This window comes from Mustelus asterias, chromosome 3, assembly GCF_964213995.1.
Source record: "Mustelus asterias chromosome 3, sMusAst1.hap1.1, whole genome shotgun sequence".
NCBI lineage: Eukaryota > Metazoa > Chordata > Chondrichthyes > Carcharhiniformes > Triakidae > Mustelus > Mustelus asterias.
Window position 1 is genome coordinate 77,616,561 of NC_135803.1, and position 20,791 is coordinate 77,637,351.

The 20,791-nt window shown below is 44.2% G+C and overlaps 1 protein-coding gene across 1 annotated transcript in view; it reads right to left on the reverse strand.

Annotated features, from left to right (window-relative positions):
- Positions 1-14,877: 14,877 nt before the first annotated feature.
- The window catches only part of sned1 (sushi, nidogen and EGF-like domains 1), a 173,778-nt gene continuing 167,864 nt past the window's right edge, over positions 14,878-20,791 (reverse strand). The window contains exons 27-28 of the mRNA XM_078202977.1: positions 20,445-20,480; positions 14,878-16,719 (exon numbers count right to left, since the gene is read on the reverse strand). Coding sequence (XP_078059103.1) covers positions 20,455-20,480 — 26 coding nt within the window. The 3' untranslated portion in view covers positions 14,878-16,719; positions 20,445-20,454. The remainder of the gene's footprint in view (positions 16,720-20,444; positions 20,481-20,791) is intronic.

Consider the following 20,791-nt stretch of genomic DNA (forward strand, 5'->3'; position numbering starts at 1 on the left):
TAAATGTAGTGTGCCTGACCACAGTTGGCCTATTGATTTACATGGGCTATGTATTGCGTACAGTTCTGGTCGCCGCATTATAGGAAGGATGTGGAAGCCTTGGAAAGGGTGCAGAGGAGATTTACCAGAATGTTGCCTGGTATGGTGGGAAAATCGTATGAGGAAAGGCTGAGGGACTTGAGTGTGTTTTCGTTAGAGAGAAGAAGGTTAAGAGGTGACTTAATAGAGGCATACAAGATGATCTAATGTTCTCGATAATTCCATGACCCCACTGGGGGTTAGCAGTCAGTTTGGGAACCCCTGATGTAGAGGGAGATTCACTTTTTAATCTAACTTGTGTGCTACGTGGCATGGGAGGGTTCGTTCTTTATGGTCCCAACTGATATTACGACTGGACAAGTCAGATCCCAGGAGGGAAGCTGGTTTGATAGATTCTAACATTTATGTTTTGTTTGGATATTAGGATGAAGAGTCATAGGACTGCCAATCAACTTTTAACAAAAGAATAAAACATTTATTAAACTGGATATGACATGCCCACAGGTAACAAAAAAATCACATGCTTGAAGGGGCTTCATTGCCAATCTCAGGATTGTCAAATTCCGAGTGTCTGCTCCGCATATCACAACCTCAGAGCATGTTACCCCAATTGCTTTTTCCATGACCCCACTGGGGGTTAGCAGTCAGTTTGGGAACCCCTGATGTAGAGGGAGATTCACTTTTTATCTAACTTGTGTGCTATGTGGCATGGGAGGGTTCGTTCTTTATGGTCCCAACTGATATTACGACTGGACAAGTCAGATCCCAGGAGGGAAGCTGGTTTGATAGATTCTAACATTTATGTTTTGTTTGGATATTAGGATGAAGAGTCATAGGACTGCCAATCAACTTTTAACAAAAGAATAAAACATTTATTAAACTAGAAAAGATTAAGTACTCCTTCATCCGAGCTATACCTTTACAGGTAATCAAAGATTTTTAAGGATAACACAATTTACAAAATCTATCTTATACTCTAATGTTCTCGATAATTACATAGCCCATGTAAATCAATAGGCCAACTGTGGTCAGGCACACCACATTTAAACAGCATCGAATCCTAGAATCCCTAGAGTGCCGAATGAGGCCATTCAGCCATCGAGTTTGCACTGACTATAAGATTATAAGAGATAGGATTTATAATCACCTAGAAAGGAATAATTTGATTAGGGATAGTCAGTACGGTTTTGTGAAGGGTAGGTCGTGCCTCACAAATCTTATTGAGTTCTTTGAGAAGGTGACCAAAGAGGTGGATGAGGGTAAAGCGGTTGATGTGGTGTATATGGATTTCAGCAAAGCATTTGATAAGGTTCCCCATGGTAAGCTTTTGCAGAAAATACGGACGCATGGGATTGAGGGTGATTTAGTGGTTTGGATCAGGAATTGGCTAGCTGTAAGAAAACAGAGGGTGGTGGTTGATGGGAAATATTCATCCTGGAGTTCAGTTACTAGTGGTGTACCGCAAGGATCTGTTCTGGGGCCACTGCTGTTTGTCATTTTTATTAATGACCTGGATGAGGGCGTAGAAGAATGGATTAGTAAATTTGCGGATGACACTAAAGTCGGTGGAGTTGTAGACAGTGCGGAGGGAAGTGGCAGGTTACTGAGGGACATAGATAAGCTGCAGAGCTGGGCTGAGAGGTGGCAAATGGAGTTTAATGCGGAAAAATGTGAGGTGATTCACTTTGGAAGGAGTAACAGGAATACAGAGTACTGGGCTAATGGTAAGATACTTGGTAGTGTGGATGAACAGAGGGATCTGGATGTCCATGTGCATAGATCCCTGAAAGTTGGCACCCAGGTTGATAGGGTTGTTAAGAAGGTATACGGTGTGTTAGCTTTTATTGGTAGAGGGATTGAGTTTCGGAGCCACGAGGTCATGCTACAACTGTACAAAACTCTGGTGCGGCCGTACATAGAGTATTGCGTACAGTTCTGGTCGCCGCATTATAGGAAGGATGTGGAAGCATTGGAAAGGGTGCAGAGGAGATTTACCAGAATGTTGCCTGGTATGGTGGGAAAATCGTATGAGGAAAGGCTGAGGGACTTGAGCGTGTTTTCGTTAGAGAGAAGGTTAAGAGGTGACTTAATAGAGGCATACAAGATGATCAGAGGATTAGATAGGGTGGATAGTGAGAGCCTTTTTCCTCGGATGGTGATGGCTAACACGAGGGGACATAGCTTTAAATTGAGGGATGAGAGATATAGGACAGATGTTAGAGGTAGGTTCTTTACTCAGAGAGTAGTAAGGGCGTGGAATGCCCTGCCTGCAGCAGTAGTGGACTCGTCAACATTAAGAGCATTCAAATGGTTATTGGATAAACATATGGATGATATTGGAATAGTGTAGATCAGAGGGGCTTTAGATTGGTTTCACTGGTCAGCGCAACATCGAGGGCCGAAGGTGCCTGTACTGCTCTGTAATGTTCGATGTTCTATAATTCCACCAAGGCCCTATCCCCGTAACCCCATGTATTGACCCTGCTAGACTGCCTGACACTTGAGGGGCAATTTAACATGGCCAATCCATCTAACCTGCACATCTTTGGACTGTGGGAGGAAAGAGGAGCACCTGGAGGAAATCCACGCAGACACAGGGAGAAAGTGCAGACTCCACACAGACATGGCAGACTGGAGAGGCAGTCTACATGTTATGCTCGAGTTTCAGGAGCGGGTCTTGAGCCTCGCCAACCTTCTCACTCAATGATAAGAGAGTTACCACTGAATTATAACTAATGAATGGCATCATTAAGTGTCAACTGGACAGTAGGCACTGCTTTATTCTTTTCCAATTTGATTTCCTTTTCCAAGTTTCTCACCTTTCGGTTTGGTTCCTGGGACAAAACCAACTATTTAGAAATTGAGTTTTTGGGGTACAGAAAAGTAAAGGGAATAGAATTGGCAAAGAGTAACCCAATAAGCAGGCTTATTGTCTATGACTATTTGAACAAAGCTCTTGTGGCTCAGTGTGCAGTTGGAGTGATTCTATATCATCATGATGCACTCACAACAATGACTAAACCAGCACAATAGCTCATCTCCCATTTGCAAAGATTTGCAAAGATGTTTGTGGATATGGCAAGGAAGCTATCATCCCTGCTGATATTTTATCCAGGCTTGTGGTGGTTAACTTCAAACTGATCATGCTCCATTATCAGGCCCAGTGAGAACCGTACTAATGCCACTAAAATACCAAGGAAAGTTGAGTTAAACAGCATGATCAAATGCCCCAAAATAGCAAATAAAACCACATTTACGGAAGAAGCAGTTGACTTGCTTGGATGAAAGGTCATGGTCATGCGTGCTGCCAAAATTATTTCCATAGTTAATTCCGAGTCCATCATACTTCCAATTCAAGAACCAGGGAGAAAGTCTCAAAGGAGGTTGTGTCACACTGAAGTCAACAAACAAATGTCACTGGCATAAACTCTCTTCCAGAAAAGATTGCAAATACTGGATAAATTGAAATGTTTAAGATGTAAGGGGGGGAGAGGGACATCCAAAACTGATTTTCCTCACAGTGGATCTCATGGAAGAAGTGGACTAATAGAGGGTGGGACCAAATTGAAGGAAACTGCAGAACGAGGTGATGACGGGCTGAGAGGTTGACTGGGAAGTGAGAGAAGGTAGTGGAATAGGCTGCTGTGCAGATAGGCTTAGAAATAAGAAATAGGAGCCCATTTCATAGTCAATTAAATCTACGCTGATCCTCTAATTCAGCACAGTTTTCCTGCACTATCCCCATATCCCTTCATATTTTCAATATGTAGAAATCTATCAATCCCTGTTTTGAATATACTCAATGATTGAGCTTCCACAGCGCTCTGAGGCAGAGAATTCCGTTGATTAACCACCCGAGTGAAGAAATTCCACCTCATTGGCCTGTCCCTTATTCTGAGACTGTGCCTCTGATTCTAGTTCTAGATGAACTCCTCATACTTAGTATTGGTAGTGAGGGTGGAAGGGACAGAAAAAAGAGGGGTTTGAGGAGATTATTCTCAATGGAGAAAAGGAACATTGGTTGGTGTTTCTCTCCAGGAGGTTCCTGAAGGAGAATTTGGATGCTGAGGAGAATGGCAGGGGTGGGATTTAATGAGAACGAGAAGGTAATGGGCAAGGAACAATTGAGCAGATCAACACCAAGACTGATACTGTGACAGGCAGTAGAAAGAAAGGAGTTAATCTTTAACAGCTGATAGGGCAGGGACTATACTAAAAAAATGGAATGCAATACTCAAAACATATATCAGATTACAGAATAAATGTGGCCACAATCCTAGAGGGTCATTGACTGGCAGTGAGTTAACCTGAGGATCACGACACCTCAGGTAATGGGCAAGGTTGAGAAGGCAAAGTTGAATAACCTGAACCAATATGGAAATTGAACCCATGTTGTTGGTGTCACTCTGCATCACAAACCAGCTGTCCAGCCAACCAAACTAACCTCTCAGTCCATCTCATTGCCCTATGCTTTGATGTCAATATCTTCTGTTTCTGCTTTGACATATTTACTCCAGTTCTTGATGGGGTAATGGCCCTCAATACAAACTGCTCTGAATCACCGCTAGTTCAAAGCATCATTCAAAGTGGTTTCAGTTGGCTGGTGCTGGAAGTGAGCAAATGTCACTTCAATTCTACTGTGGACAAGGTATATTGTCTTTGCTAGTGTAGGGAGAGCTTTACTCTATGGGGAGATGGTGGCGTAATGATGTCGATGGATTAGTAACCAGAAATGTAGCGCAATGCTCCGGGGACCCGGGTCTGAAGCCCACCACAGCTGATGGTGGAATTTGAGTTTAATGAAAATCTGGAATTAAAGTCTGATGAAGACCAGGAAAACTTTCTGATTCACTGATGCTCTTTAGGGAAAGAAATCTGCCATCCTTACCTGGTCTGGCCTAGTCTACAAGCACCCCCAGACAACGTGGGTCTGCCCTCTGAAATGTTGTGCCAATTAGGGATGGGCAACAAATGCTGACCTCGAAAGCGATGTTCACATCCCAGCATAATAACATATGCTGACTTGAAAGCACTTATAGGACCATTTAGAGAAGGGTTTTTACTCTGCATACAATCTGCACTGCAACAGATATGCTCAAATAACAGCATAGTTCTGTATCTGATCTGGTCAGGGAGTCTGGAACAAGCTTTTTATATCTAATACATAATTGATGCTATGACATGTTCCATGCTACAGCATAACAAACCATCAGCTTGATAAAGAGGAAAATGTTCACAATGAAAACAAACACCATGTTCCTGATCGGGTATTCACACAAAGGTTTTATTTTCAATAAAACTAGTTGATACACTGAACTACAATGCGACATTCACAACATTTAATATAGAACATGGAAATGCTCTTCACAGATTGAAGAAAATGTGCAGCAACAAGGAATGATTATCCACTCTGTCCACAAACTGACAATGAGGTAAGGAGCAAGCATCAGAACGGCTCCCCAAAGTGATAGGAAAACTTTAACCAGATGGTGAAATAAAATGGTTTAAAACTGTAAACAAACTAGTAACAAATTAGGAGTATGGGTTACCAAGAGCCTGGTGCAGTGCACCTCCGACCCATAGTCCAAATCACTCAAACTGTAATGTATGTGGTCTCCTGAGAGGACGCCAGTGCATGGGGAGCAAATAAATTATTGCAAAGAGGAACTACAAGGATTGAGTTTGGGTTCCAAGGAAAGGGGCAAAGAATGAGAACCCAAAGATGATAGGTTGGGGGCTGGCTGTAAAGCTCACCATTTCAAATCAATCTGGTGACCTGCTTTCTCGCAACGTATGAGGCAGCAATTAAACTGTTACAGGTCTGACTATTCACACACTTCGGTAAGGGGAAAAGTTGCTCAAACAGGCTGAGAAAGATTTCATTGATGTGGGCAGTAGATCACGCTATTCTGTTGGTACATAAAGTTACAGAATATTCTGGAAAGGCGGAAATGGTGCATTTAATCCAAAAAAAGATTGGCTTTAATCTCAAGTATGCTCCCCCAGATTTCTAGAATGTTCCCCTATTTAGTGGCAGGAATACAGAGATCCAATGTTCTGTTTTTTTGAAACCAGCTCAACCCATAGGTATCATGCATTCATGCTTATGTACCGCTCAGATCCTACTTCATCTGGAGAACCTCAGATCTGTCAATGATGCCAATGACCTGTACGAAAAGCTAGGCAAACTTGGTCCTAGAATTAAGGTGAGGGGGAATGAACATCAGCATAATTGCCATCCACTTTGGAAAGTGTTCATATGTAAATGCTTAGCAAGGACAGGATTAGGATTATTTCAACATGATTTAGGTGCACATGAAGGAATGGCCATGTAGACAAAGTGGAAAAGGGCTGCCAGCCCATGTGGAACTGCACCCCGGAAGAGCAATTCACTTCAGCAAGGAGTAAGGAAGCAAGTTAGAGAATACCATGAAGCTCTTATGTTGTGTGTGGCAGTTACCAGTAAACATCAGCTAGACTGGGGTCTTTGGACAGTTGAGAACAAGATCAGAGAATAGGCCGATCTACAGTCACTTGGGACTCACCATCAGTGCCACCAGCACTGGATTTATAAAGTGCTTGCAAACAATGTGTACACATTGGGACATGGCATGTGCAAAGTGTAGCATGCTTAGGAGGAACAATTGACTTTGGACCTATGCTTTCCAAAACTGTTCATGACTTCGATTTTCCCTGCCCCATGTTTGGTCAGTTGTAGACCATTGATAGGGAATATTTGCTGTATTGATGAACAAGTCCATTATCATTATATTGTGTGACTACCAGGATGGTGGGAGGTGGACTTAGATGGACTTTGGTCAGATTTCATCTAGCGATGTCCATGTTCCAAGTACAAATTAAGGCAAGTTGTGGTGTTTCTCATTTCTCCATGATGTCCCACAGATTGTCAAGCAAAAGATCACTGGTCATTCCTCCCTGGGTTAGAGGCGAGAGGTGTTGCCTTCTCCACTGAGGAACTGTTTTGGGGGGGATGGGTTTACTGGATGAGCCACACTCAGACAATAAGTGGACTGTCACATTACACATTCTTCATTCACACTGCCACTCCACACAGAGCGCTGTCTTTTCTATCCTTGGTCAGTGCGAGATGGACAAATGAGAAAAGGGAGAAGTCGTCAAAAGATGCATGCCTTGTACCATATGGTCAATATGGAGTTGCATCAGATATATAGCACAGAAACAGGCCATTCAGTTAGTCTGTACCAGTGTTTATGCTCCCTCGTGTTGGCTCCATCCTGTTGCACCTAAATCTACCATCGTAACCCTCCATTCCATTCTTCCTCATATACTAGTCTAGCTTTCCCTTAATTGCATCACTGCTATTTGCTTCAACAACTCCCCATTGTAGTGAATTCCAGATTCTCACTACTCTTTGGGTAAAGAGGTTTCTTTCGAATTCATAATTGGATTTTTTGGGAACTATGTTAAATTGATGGCCTCTACCTTTTCCTGCCCATGAATAAACATTCTCTCTCTATCCACTCCGTCAAAATCTTTCATAATGAGAGGACACAGGTTTAAGGTGCTGGGGTGTAGGTACAGGGGAAATGTTAGGGGGAAGTTTTTCACACAGAGGGTGGTGGGCGAGTGGAATCGGCTGCCGTCAGTGGTGGTGGAGGCAAACTCAATAGGGTCTTTTAAGAGACTCATGGATGAGTACATGGGACTTAATAGGATGGAGGGTTATAGGTAGGCCTAAAAGGTAGGGATATGTTTGGCACAACTTGTGGGGCCGAAGGGCCTGTTTTGTGCTGTAGTTTTCTATGTTTCTAATGTTCTCCATTAGCTTTCTGCTTTCAAGAGAAATGAGACCTTTCCTGATATGAATGACCAAATATTTCTGGTAACATCCTTGTAAATTTTTCCTGCACCCTCTCCAGTGCCTTCAAATCCTTTCATAAAATGGTGACCAGCTACACACAGTGCTCAAAGTGTAGCATAACCAAGGTTTAATACAGGTTCAGCAAAGATTTGAACCAACATATGTTGCCACATTTTTTCCAGTGACTTTTGCCAGGGAAGTGATGGGCTCTTAAATACTTTGTCCGCAACACTCCATACCCGTTGACTCCGATTTATAGGGTGTTATCAGTGTAATGGTGGTGGTGGGGGAGGGGGGAGGTGTGGCGAGGGGGGAGTGGGAGGGTGGGGTGGGGAAGGGGGGTTGCCAAAATCTACCATCTGTCCAAAAACCAACCCTTTATTTTCCTCAGACTTGGTGGCCTGCTCTCCCTCAAAAAAGCTGTTAAGGCTGAGTCAATAAAAATATTCAAAATGGAGACTTGTAGGGATTTGAGGTAGAAATCAGCTTTGATGCATTTTGATCTGGAATGGTGGACCAGGCTGGAGGAACTGAATGGCCTACTCCTGTTCCTATTTTCCTGTAGTCCATTGCCTAGTGATTGAGCTCATTTACACACATTGAATGCCAGTGGCGCTGCTGTTGAGGAGGCTCCTGCTTTCACACTTGCAGCGTGCTCTCGGTAAGTTACACTGACAACCTGTGAGATGCAGGTGTTGCCAGAATCAACTGAGACAGGCAGAAAGGAGGGGTTTGAGAGGGTGAAGTGTGTGGAGATGTTCTGCAACTGTCAACAACTTTTAGTTTCTTTTTCGGCATTCTGCCTAAGCCTTGACCTGGACTTGCCTCTCTGTTTCTGACAGTGCAGGTCCACTTGGAAATCCCTCCACCTTCAAATTCCACACCTGATGAGGGTTTCTGGGGAGTAAATGTAACATTCCATACAGGAAGAATCTTGTATATTATCATTATGAAGGATAGCCCCAGGATGGAGTAAACAGGGTCATAGAGTCATTGAGGTTTACAGCACGGAAACAGGCCCTTCGGCCCAACTTGTCCATGCCACCCTTTTGTTTAAACCACTAAGCCAGTCCCAATTGCCCACGTTTAGCCCATATCCCTCTGTACTCATCTTACCCATGTAACTGTCTTAATGCTTTTTAAAAAGACAAAATTGTACCCGCCTCTACTACTACCTCTGGCAGCTCATTCCAGACACTCACCACCCTCTGTGTGAAAAAGTTGCCCCTCTGGACACTTTGTATCTCTCCCCTCTCATCTTAAACCTATGCCCTCTAGTTTTAGACTCCCCTATCTTTGGGAAAGGATGTTGACTATCTACCTTATCTATGCCCCTCATTATTTTATAGACCTCTATAAGATCATCCCTAAACCTCCCACGCGCCAAGGGAAAAAGTCCCAGTTTATTCAGCCTCTCCTTATAATTCAAACCATCAACTCCTGGTAGCATCCTAGTAAATCTTTTCTACACTCTTTTGAGTTTAATAATATTCTTTCTCTGGTAGAGTGACCAGGACTATACACAGTATTCCAAGTGTGGCCTGACCAATGTCTTGTACAACTTCAACAAGATTTTCCAACTCCTGTATTCAATGTTCTGACCAATGAAACCAAGCATGCTGAATGCCTTCTTCACCACCCTGTCCACCTGTGACTCCACTTTCAACTTGTACCCTTAGATCTTTTTGTTCTATAACTCTCTCCAATGCCCTACCATTAACTGAGTAAGTCCTGCCCTGGTTCGATCTACCAAAATGCATCACCTCGCATTTATCTAAATTAAACTCCATCTGCCATTCATCAGCCCACTGGCCCAATTGATCAAGATCCCATTGCAATCTACATAATCTTCTTCACTGTCCATTATGCCATCAATCTTGGTGTCATCTGCAAACTTACTAACCATGCCTCCTATATTCTCATCCAAATCATGAATATAAATGACAAATAATGGTGGACCTAGCACTGATCCCTGAGGCACACTGCTGGTCACAGGCCTCCAGTTTGAATAACAATCTTCTACAACCACCCTCTGTCTTCTGTCATCAAGCCAATTTTGTATCCAATTGGCTACCTCACCCTGGATCCTGTGAGGTTTAACCTGATGCCACAACCAACCATATGGTACCTTGTCAAAGGCCTTGCTAATGTCCATGCAGACAACATTGACTACACTGCCCTCAGTTACCTTGTTGGTTACCCCTTCAAAAAACTCAATCAAATTTGTAAAACATATCAGGAAGATTTAAGGAGTATAGAGTCCACCAGTTATTATTCCCACTCCATAGAATGCACAGGCTGTATAGGATCTTAGTAAAGAAATGTGCATAAGAGTATGCTTCAACAAATACACAAGAGTGCCCATTAAAAGGCCCATCACTGCCTGGACGGGTGCTTTGTCTTGTGTCAATCACAATTGTAGCCTGTTGTGCCTATTCAAATAATTCTGTACTTGGCCATTACTGGAGAAGTGGCACAAATCTCTTCGGAGAGAGAAAGACATGAAGGAATGCATCACAGTGACCTTCTCTGAAAACTTCTCCAATGATTGCTAGAAGGGGAAATGGAGGACATTCCATTACCATAATCACTTTTCGTTAATGCAGTCTGCCTTTACCGATTGTGCCACATCTCTTCTCTCCTACTTCCAAATAAAGGAATGTTCCTTCAATCTCAGAACAGCACAACACGTTAGCTTTCTGTCATGAAGTGACATTGCCAATAATCATTACCAGATTGAATATTGTAACCAACAGCCAGTAAGTGCATTCCTTCCTCAAGGACACTAACCAACAAGTGTAGCAAAATATGATATAAGGACATTTTTCAGTTTATTATAACAGAGTCTAAAGCAAACACAAACCAACCTACTCTTTCCTCACTTTGTTCCATTCTTTAAACTACTATTCCTAGGTACAATTTGAAAATAGGGATAAAAGGATAGAAAATAGGAGCAGGAGAAGGCCATTTGGCCATTCGAGCCTGCTCCACCATTCATTATGATCATAGCTGATCATCCAACTCAACAGCCTGATCCCGCCTTCCCCTCATATCCTTTGATCCCCTTCGCCCGAAGAGCTGCATTTAACTCCTTTTTGAAAACATGCAATGTTTTAACCTCAACTGCTTTCTGTGGCTTACCACTCGCCGGGTGAAGAAAATTCTCCTTATCTCAGTCCTAAAGGGTTTACCCCATTTTATCAGACCGTGAACCTTGATTCTGGATGCCCCCACCATCGGGAACACCCTCCCTGCATCCACCCTGTCTAGTCCTGTTAGAATTTTATAGGTTTCTGTGGGATCCCCTCTCATTCTTTTGAACTTCAACGAATACAATCCGAACGGACTCAATCTCTCCTTGTATGTCAGCCCCACCATCCCAGGAATCAGTCTGGTAAATATTCGCTGCACATCCTCTACAGCAAGAGCATTTTCTTCAGATAAGGTTCATGGGTGGTGATAATTTATTCAAAAGGGTTTTACAAAAGGGTCAGCGGATTGAGGTGGTCTTGCTCTCAGAGCAGTGGGCTCTGACAGAGGACCGTTCATGGTTGCATCTCTGGAGCTTGTTATTGGATAGTCCAGTGTTACCTCCTACATTCCACTGCATTAAAGCTGGAAGTCTGACACCCACTGCTAACTCTGCACTATCAGGCAGAGGCAAATTGCTATTCCACTGGGCTCTGGATCTCTGTCCACCCTGAACAGACCACCATGATCCCCTAACCAATATCTGTCGATAGGATGATGTTGAATTGATTCCTTATTGTCACGCCACCTACAATCTCTTCTTCTGTGGAGCTGGAGGACCATCTGGCTTCTCGTTGCTTCATAGGTTGTTGGGAGGGGGAGGGGGGGGGTGTGGTCAGCTGCAGATTACAAATGAAGAGGAAGCTTCCCTGATACCACAAATAATAGCTGTAGACTCCAGAGACATACCTGTCAAGAGTATCTTTTGAAGACTTAGTTGTACAGCTGCTACCATTCAGAAGGTGAAGAGTATGCTGCTGTTCTAGAAAGATGAGAATGAAAGATGTGTTATCTTGCCTACCCTAATCGTGTCTTTGAAATTGTACATCGCTGGTGTTGTGGAGTCCTGGGCATGACGAAGTCGGCCCTTAGTGCTTATATCACTGTCCTCCATATAGCAAGAGTGATCTTTTTTGATAGGTTCCTGCCACTGACGTTCAGCACTGTCTGTTCTCTATTCTATTTCATAAAAGAGGTTTTGCAAATTGGATTCTATGAAATTGTGGCATCTTCTTCCTGATCTCTACCATCTCGTGTCCCATTGTTGATTGCTTCTGTCAGTTCCACCTGTGCTAAACATTCTGGCAAAGTGGCAACAAAAAACAAATATGGGATATCCAATTAAGCCATCGGACAGTCAACTGATTTAGCCAGGCATCGTTCCTGTTGCTTCCCTAGCCTCAATTAAAATTAATGGCTCCTCCAGCAAATTACTCCCCAATTTACACAAATGGAATTGGGCTGACTGGATTGCTCTATGGAGGGCTGGGATGGACTTGATGGACCAAATGACCTTCCCCTGTGCCACAATGACTCTATCACTGCTTAAATGGACATGCAATGACCCATGAAATTCTGGTGTAAATGCCTCTCCAGACAAGTAGAGACCTAACCCAGTTTCCATCAGTGTAACTTCAGTGCAATTCACCGGTGTAGGATTTTTGGGGCCACTGTGTAAACGCAGTTATAAAAATTCCGAGGGAATGTTAACACAAGCATAAACATATCCTTGCCATCAGAACAGATTAAGAATAGTATGAATGTGTGAAGTATAGAGCAAGTAAAGATACATTTCAAGCCACAAGATGCCAGAATGATGTACTGCATCGCATGACAAGATCCCAACTTACATTAGTCAAAGAAGACACTCTCTGGTAAAATAGGAATCATATTCTGTCATTGATCCTGCCAAAGTTTCACTCATTTTGCCCTCAATTGCTGAGATAGGTCTTGGACATAGTGGGGAAGGACTAAGGAAGTTGACGAAAGATAGTTCCTTAACAAGCAATCATTGCATTCCCAGACCTTGACTTGGTTCAATCTCTCGCTCTCTCTCTTCAGGTACCATGCCCTAAAGGGTGTTGATGAACATGGACTTCCATATCAATCTTGCTCTGGAGGTGTGGATCATCTTTGTTAATGGTACATTTATCTAGTTTGGGAGGTTCTCGAGAAAGGCTATCCTCTGTCTACCTCAATCTCTTATACCGTCAATCTTTCAGACTTTCTGAATATTGATTTCTTATTATTTCAATTGTCTGTTCCTGAACTGGGTCAGCAGAGCATGTTTGGTCTCAGATTTTACTCGCATCTCTTCGATGGAGTGTGACTTGTCCAGGATATCTTTATTATTCGCTTAAAAATTCCAGTCTCAATTCTTTTCTGCATTGTTTCACTGATTGCCCAACCCTGCTTTTGTCACAATTGGTGTGATGCTGCATTCCAGCATTCTCAGCTTTGTTTTCGTGGCTAATTTTGAGTTGATCTGAATCATTTTCATTTTTGAAGTGCACCTCTGACCATTCCAATCCATTGTTTTATTTCTTGTCCGATTTAACATATTTCCTCGATAACTAAATTTGTCTACCTGTTTGACCTTTTTGTTCTTCACTGTGATCTTACATTCTGGTATGCTTTTGGACACTACCCATCATTTTCTTTTCTCTCAGTTTATGCTTAGCCCTTTCTTTTCACTTTCACTCACTACTTTATCCGAAATCTTCCGCACTGTCGGCAATAAGAATGGTGTCATTGGCTTATCTTCATATCAATAAAGTTGTAACCTCCAACTAATAATCCAGGAAGCTCTTCAATCTCTTTACAAACCTTTTCACTGTACAAATTGAACAAATCTGAGGAGAAAACACACCCCTGTCTGACCCCTCTCAATCTTCACAAAATTATGTAGATCTTTCTCCACATTTATGGCTGCAGTTTGTTCCCAATAAGGATTTGGGGAAAAGAACATGTTGATATAAACAAAGACTACTTACATGGGTGAACAGTTGGCTAGTGTGCTTGGAGGCCTGAATTAGCAGACAAAGTGAGCAGTGCAAGGCTGAGCCTGGTTGCAACAAACAGTAGGGAAGAGGTTACGAGGAGCCGAAGAGAAATAAGAAAGACAGATAGTTCTTGGGATAGTCAACACCCTGCCTTGTTTAATGTAAAACCTAAACCAGACAATATTGGAATGTAAATAATGCCTCACCTATGTGACTTACAATGTATAAATATAGCATGAATCTTCATCTAGGGTAGAGTCTGCCTTAAGGAACCTTCTCTGAGGTTGTGCTCTCCCAATGCATTGGCTAATAAACGATCATTCTGGACTGGCTCTCCTGAGTTTATTTCATATAATAATCTGCTCCACAACAATAGGAATTGGATAAAAGGATCCAATAAAAGAGAAGGAAAAATGGTTGAACAAAAAGGTGAAGGATTAGAAAAATAAATTTTTTGGCCCCGGTGTGGTGTGTTTTCTGGCAGGGAAGTGGCTCGCCATTGGGCATCAGCAAGAACTTCCAGTCCCACCGAAGTCTATGACGTTTTGTACAGCTCATCCATCTCGCTGCCGAGGAATCCGCTGTGGGAGGGGCTGCCTTCGTGGGACTGGAAGATCCTACTGGCAGGAAGACTTAAGAACAATGCATAAAGACATAAGGGAAATCATGGGAAAAGTTGGATGTACACCCAGCAGGTGAACCAAAGGGAAACATGGGGAAGTTATCATGTAAAGGGACCAAGTGGTCACAGGATGGACTGAATAAATACAAGAAGGAAAACCAAGAATTAAGAAAAACTTGAACAGTGCAAGGATCATGAAAGACTTGGGTCAATATGTTATCTTCATGTTAAATGTGGAAAAGTGGCAGCGTGTTAAGTGATAATAGTATTTCAGAGTTGTAATATGTCACTTCATATTGCAGAGTGGGGGTCGGGGGAGGGGAGAGACGAGCAACAGTTTCACTGTGCCATCACTGTTTATCAATGTCAAAATACAATAAAGTTGTCTCTTGAGAGCAATGGGAATGAAAATCAGGCAGTTTACATATTGAGCAGCTGATCTGCATGCCAGTTATGCACCAAAGCTGAAAATCTAACCACATGTTATTTTTACACACTGTTGTATAATATCTCGTCACACAAGCTGTGCTGGATCAGGAATTGTCAGGTGTCAGAAATATCCAGTTGAATTTTTGACAAACTTACAACCATAAAATTCCACTGTAATTAAATTCTGAGTGTCCCCTTACACAGTATCCATAGAGTCAGGAATCACAGGAACGTACAATCTTCGTCCAGGCACACAATTTCCAACAATCAGTACACTCTATCTAGTCAGACACTCATCACAATGACAAAAGAAAATACAGTAACAAGAAGCCTGCTTCTGGTTTTGATGTGATAAAGTGTTGCCATGTCAACGATTAAGCAGATATGGCTGAGGAGGTGACAAGGCTATAAAAACCCACCTTTGGTAATGGAGCCCAGAGATCAAGATGTCTTGTCTTTTTAATAGGTTTGGGGGGCGGTGGTGAACTACCACTCCCCATGTGTGGACTGGGTCCCAAACTAGCTGCTATTGGCAGGACTTGAGACTATTTCCACTGGAGCAGGGAAGGCTAAGAGTAGATTTAATTGAGGTTTTTACAATTATGGAATGCTTTTGACAGCAAATAAGGAAAGATGGCTGTGGAATCAGCAACAAGGGGTCACCAAGCGAGTGGGGAGAGAGAGATAAGGAGACGCTTTATGTAGAGTACACCATGAGAGACAGTTGCATCTTGTAAAGGAAGCAGAGAAAGGTACAGGCTTATGTGAAGAGCTGGATAGTTAAATTAGTTTTAGATTGTTCTGGCAAAAAGTCGGCACAGACATGACGGTGAATTTATATTTCATAAATATCTATGGTTCAATGATAAGTTCTTCTTCTAATGGAGACGTAAGTATATTCAGTTAGGTACACAAGCGTCAATTCTGTAGCCACAGTTGAACTTTAGCTCATACGGATGAGATGAAGGTATCCCCTCTCTGATGAAGAGTGGTTAGCATAATCCAATTGAGGGAGAGGCATCTATAAGTTCTCTTGGGCCCTTAACCAGGTCCCATAAATTTTAATTTAAGATAGTCAGGGCAATCTCAACCAAGTCTCAGCAAATAAGTGATAAGTGCATGCCGCAGAACTGTTGTAATATTTTAATTTCTAACTAGCACAAGCTTAACATGAATGGAAATATCACACTGGCACAGTAAGGGAGGTAGAGTTAAGCACACTGTCAGGCAGACTAAGGGACTCTGTACTATACACAATATATTGGAGCTACACTTATTTGATTGAAGTCTGCGCGAGGCTATCACTACGACAACACAATTCAAATTCCCAGCAGCCTCGTCTCAAGACGTGAAGAATTGACACACAGCAGACACAGAGACGTGAATACACAGACACATTCACACTCAAATGCACCCATATACCACAAGCATCCATTCATTCACTCAGTCACTCACCTCTCTGTTCAAACACAAAAAAAAACTAAGAGCGTGTGCACCTGCTCTCCCCTCCCTCCCGTGCACACACACAATCTTCTTCAGTTAATTATGTGTTGATCAAATTTCAACTGTCCTGATTTTTTTGGACTCTGACATCCCCAAATTGAACACAGTGATACTAAGACATTATGGCTAACTTTTCAATAGGTGGCCCCGTCTTTACAATGCGTTAACTTGTGTTGGATTTGATTAACTAGTACCCATTCTTCTGATGTCTTCAGATTTGTGATGTCCTTACACACATCAGCCAGAAGGCCCTAAAACATAAAGAATATCTCGGTGTGAATTAAGGGAGATTCCAGTACTTCAAGAATCTTCTTATTACCGTAAAATTGTGCAAGGGGCAAAAAATGTTTTGGGTTATTGAGAAACCTAGGCAATAGGCCCAAGGCCCACAGAACCAGGTGGCACAAAGACTGAAAAGAGTAGAAAGGAAATAGACTCACAAAGTAAAGACTACCTGCCAACAAGTGAAAGTTTAAAAAGTCTCGATGTGTCATGAGGATAGGATGACTGTGGAAGGCAGATTTGAGGTACTAGAAAAAATGACATATAATAGGAGGCAATGCAATAAGGCTTGATTTAAATCAGTGAAGATGTTGATAGGAGGTACAATGTGTAGACCAGTAGTTGAAGAGAAAACATTTCAAAGAAACAATGGCCAAAACGGTATCAATGAAATACGAGATAAAAAAGGCTCTAAAGAGGAGTCAGGGTTGGGAGTTAGACGCAAGAATAGAAACAACTTTCATATGACAAGTACTTTATTATGTCTTGTTCAAAAGTGCAACAATTCTCCCCACCCTCAGATAGGCGTTATCATGTTCTGAGGAGATAAGACTCTTGCAGAAATAGTGTTCCTTGCAAGCATTAATCACACTGCAGGCATGTGAATGTGCCATTTAAGATCAGAGGAAACAAGGAGACAGAGATTTCAGAGATGGCTGAGGGAGCTAACAATATTGGAAGACTTATTACAAACATTAAGAAACAGAATCGGTGTTAAAAATCCTCCAAAAAACAAGATTTTGGCCCAGATCTTCCGATCAGTATTGGAGTGGGAGTGCACACCATTGATCCCATTTAAAACAATGACATTCCCTTTTTACACTGGCGCCTTTAGATTGTTTGTTCCTGGGTCCAGCTTGAATCCGTTGACACCAGGAATGGGACAGCCTAGAAAGGAACTGTAACTACAATGAAGCTGAGCCCCATTTTCCATCCTGAAGACATGTCCCTTCAGATCTGTCTTCAGTTCCTTGGTTTGCTCTGCCTTGTTAGAAACCTGCTTCACAATCCCAAATTCCCGACACTATGCAGCCTACCCCCGTGACAATGCTCATTCCCCCGCACGCACGGAAATTCTCTCATCCCTGCACCCCCGACAATGCTCACGCCCCCCCCGCACCCCGACAATGCTCACACCCCCCGCACCCCCGACAATGCTCACCCCCTGCACCCCCGACAATGCTCACGCCCCCCCCGCACCCCGACAATGCTCACACCCCCCGCACCCCCGACAATGCTCACCACCCCCCACACCCCCGACAATGCTCACCCCCCCCGCACCCCGACAATGCTCACACCCCCCGCACCCCCGACAATGCTCACGCCCCCCCTGCACCCCGACAATGCTCACACCCCCCGCACCCCCGACAATGCTCACCACCCCCCACACCCCCGACAATGCTCACCCCCCCCGCACCCCGACAATGCTCACACCGCCTGCACCCTGACAATGCTCACACCCCCCGCACCCCCGACAACGCTCACCCCCTGCACCCCCGACAATGCTCACGCCCCCCCCCGCACCCCGACAATGCTCACACCCCCCGCACCCCCGACAATGCTCACCACCCCCCACACCCCCGACAATGCTCACCACCCCCCGCACCCCGACAATGCTCACACCGCCTGCACCCTGACAATGCTCACACCCCCCGACACTCCCGACAATGCTCACCCCCTGCACCCCGACAATGCTCACACCCCCTGCACCCCGACAATGCTCACACCGCCTGCACCCCCGACAATGCTCACCACCTCCCACACCCCCGACAATGCTCACACCCCCCGCACCCCCGACAATGCTCACCACCCCCCACACCCCTGACAATGCTCACCCCCCCCGCACCCTGACAATGCTCACCCCCTGCACCCCGACAATGCTCACACCGCCTGCACCCCCGACAATGCTCACACCCCCCGACACTCCCGACAATGCTCACACCCCCCCGCACCCCCGACAATGCTCACACCTCCCGACACTCCCGACAATGCTCACACCCCCCGACACTCCCGACAATGCTCACACCCCCCCGCACCCCCGACAATGCTCACCCCCTGCACCCCCGACAATGCTCACACCCCCCGACACTCCCGACAATGCTCACCCCCTGCACCCCCGACAATGCTCACCCCCGCCACAGCCCTGACAATGCACATGTCCCCCGCACCCCCGACAATGCTCATGTCCCCCGCACCCCTGACAATGCTCCCCCCCCCCCGCAGCCCTGACGATGCTCACGCCCCCCACACTCTGACAATGCTCACACCCCACCTGCACCCTGACAATGCTCAACCCCCCCACACCCTGACAATGCTCTCATCCCCCCCGCACCCTGACAATGATCTCATCCCCCCCGCACCCTGACAATGATCTCATCCCCCCCGCACCCTGACAATGATCTCACCCCCCCAGACCTTGACAATGCTCACACCGCCCCCCCTCCTTGCCCCCTGACAATGCTCAACCCCTCCGCACCCTGACAATGCTCACCCCCCCCCCACACCCTGACAATGCTCACACCACCCCCCCTTGCCCCCTGACAATGCTCACCCCCCCCCCCCACACCCTGACAATGCTCACACCCCCCCCACACCCTGACAATGCTCACACCTCCCGCACTTCCTCATCCCTGCTCCACCACCTCTTAGTCCAGCTGATGTTGGAACACAGTCAGCATTGTCAAGGGTATGAACAGGGAGAGCAATATTGGTGTTGCCAGTTGTGGGGGGTTGCGGGGGAGCATTGTCAGGGTGGGGGGGGGGGGAGCATTGTTGGGGTAAGTGGGGGAATGTGCATTAATGAGGGCTCCAGGAGTTTGGATGAGCTGTGTCAGCATTGCCCTGGATGCTGCAGTGATTTGACACCGATCTACTTTCTGCTTTATGCCTGCTAATAATATCTCTAAGTAGATCAGTATTTTAAAAAATGTAAGCGTTTGGGTTAATGGCCCAAATTTATGCCTACAGGCCCTGATTTCAGCATCAGTGAGGAGCCATTTCTGAGGTATCGGGTGTTCCTGGTTCTGGGATAAATCAGTTCCCTGGAGTGTTCAATGTCATTGCGCCCCTCGATCTCAAATGTCTCTGCACTCACAGCTATTGGGATCGGAAGAACTGGGCCTTTGTGAGAATGCCCTGGGAGAAGTTTCAGGCATAAAGAAGATGCACAAGCATCCCACATCTATTACACTGTCTGAATATTACATATGTACAGATCACAGCAGAAAATTACATACATACATAGTGTGGAAATATATAAATAATACACTGAGACTACATACATATCACACTGTGATATTATGCACGTACATATGAGACTGCATGAGATTTTAAACATACAAAAGTGTTCACACATTGACTGTGATATAGAAGCACACCTGACGGTAAACATATTTTATATGTAATATTACACACATGCATATTACATACATGACACTACACATGTACACTTGATATGTACGATACCAATGTGGACACTTTGTGATAGGAAACAGAATGGATCTCCTCTATTACACAAAAACTACATTATTTTTACAATACACATAATATCACAATCATGTTACATGTGATGTAACGTGCATTAAAATGATGTGACACATATGTATAGGACACGCATACGGCTACACACAAATGCAAACATACACAAATGTATACATATGTACATTAAACTCATTTAACCATGAGACAAACTTACCAGTAATTAGTTAATGTCTGAACAACCTTCTGTTTCCTGGGAAAGAGAGAAAGATAATTTTAATAAACTTGGATTGATAACAAATGCCCTGCTATCCTTGGACAGCACCCAAACCTCATCAGTGTTATAAATATCTATAACCATGTCATCTCCAGGAGCTGGCTATGATCAAATCCTACATATTATTTCATTATGACATTTGAACAGAAGGTGAGTGTGGTGGTGTACACTCTTGACATTATTGTCTGGCACTGTGTGAGGTGTTAACCTTTTCACTTCCAAATACTGAGTTGACAGTCTGGGTGTTGCTGGTGTGAAATTATTAAAGAGAAAGCCATGAGCCTGCT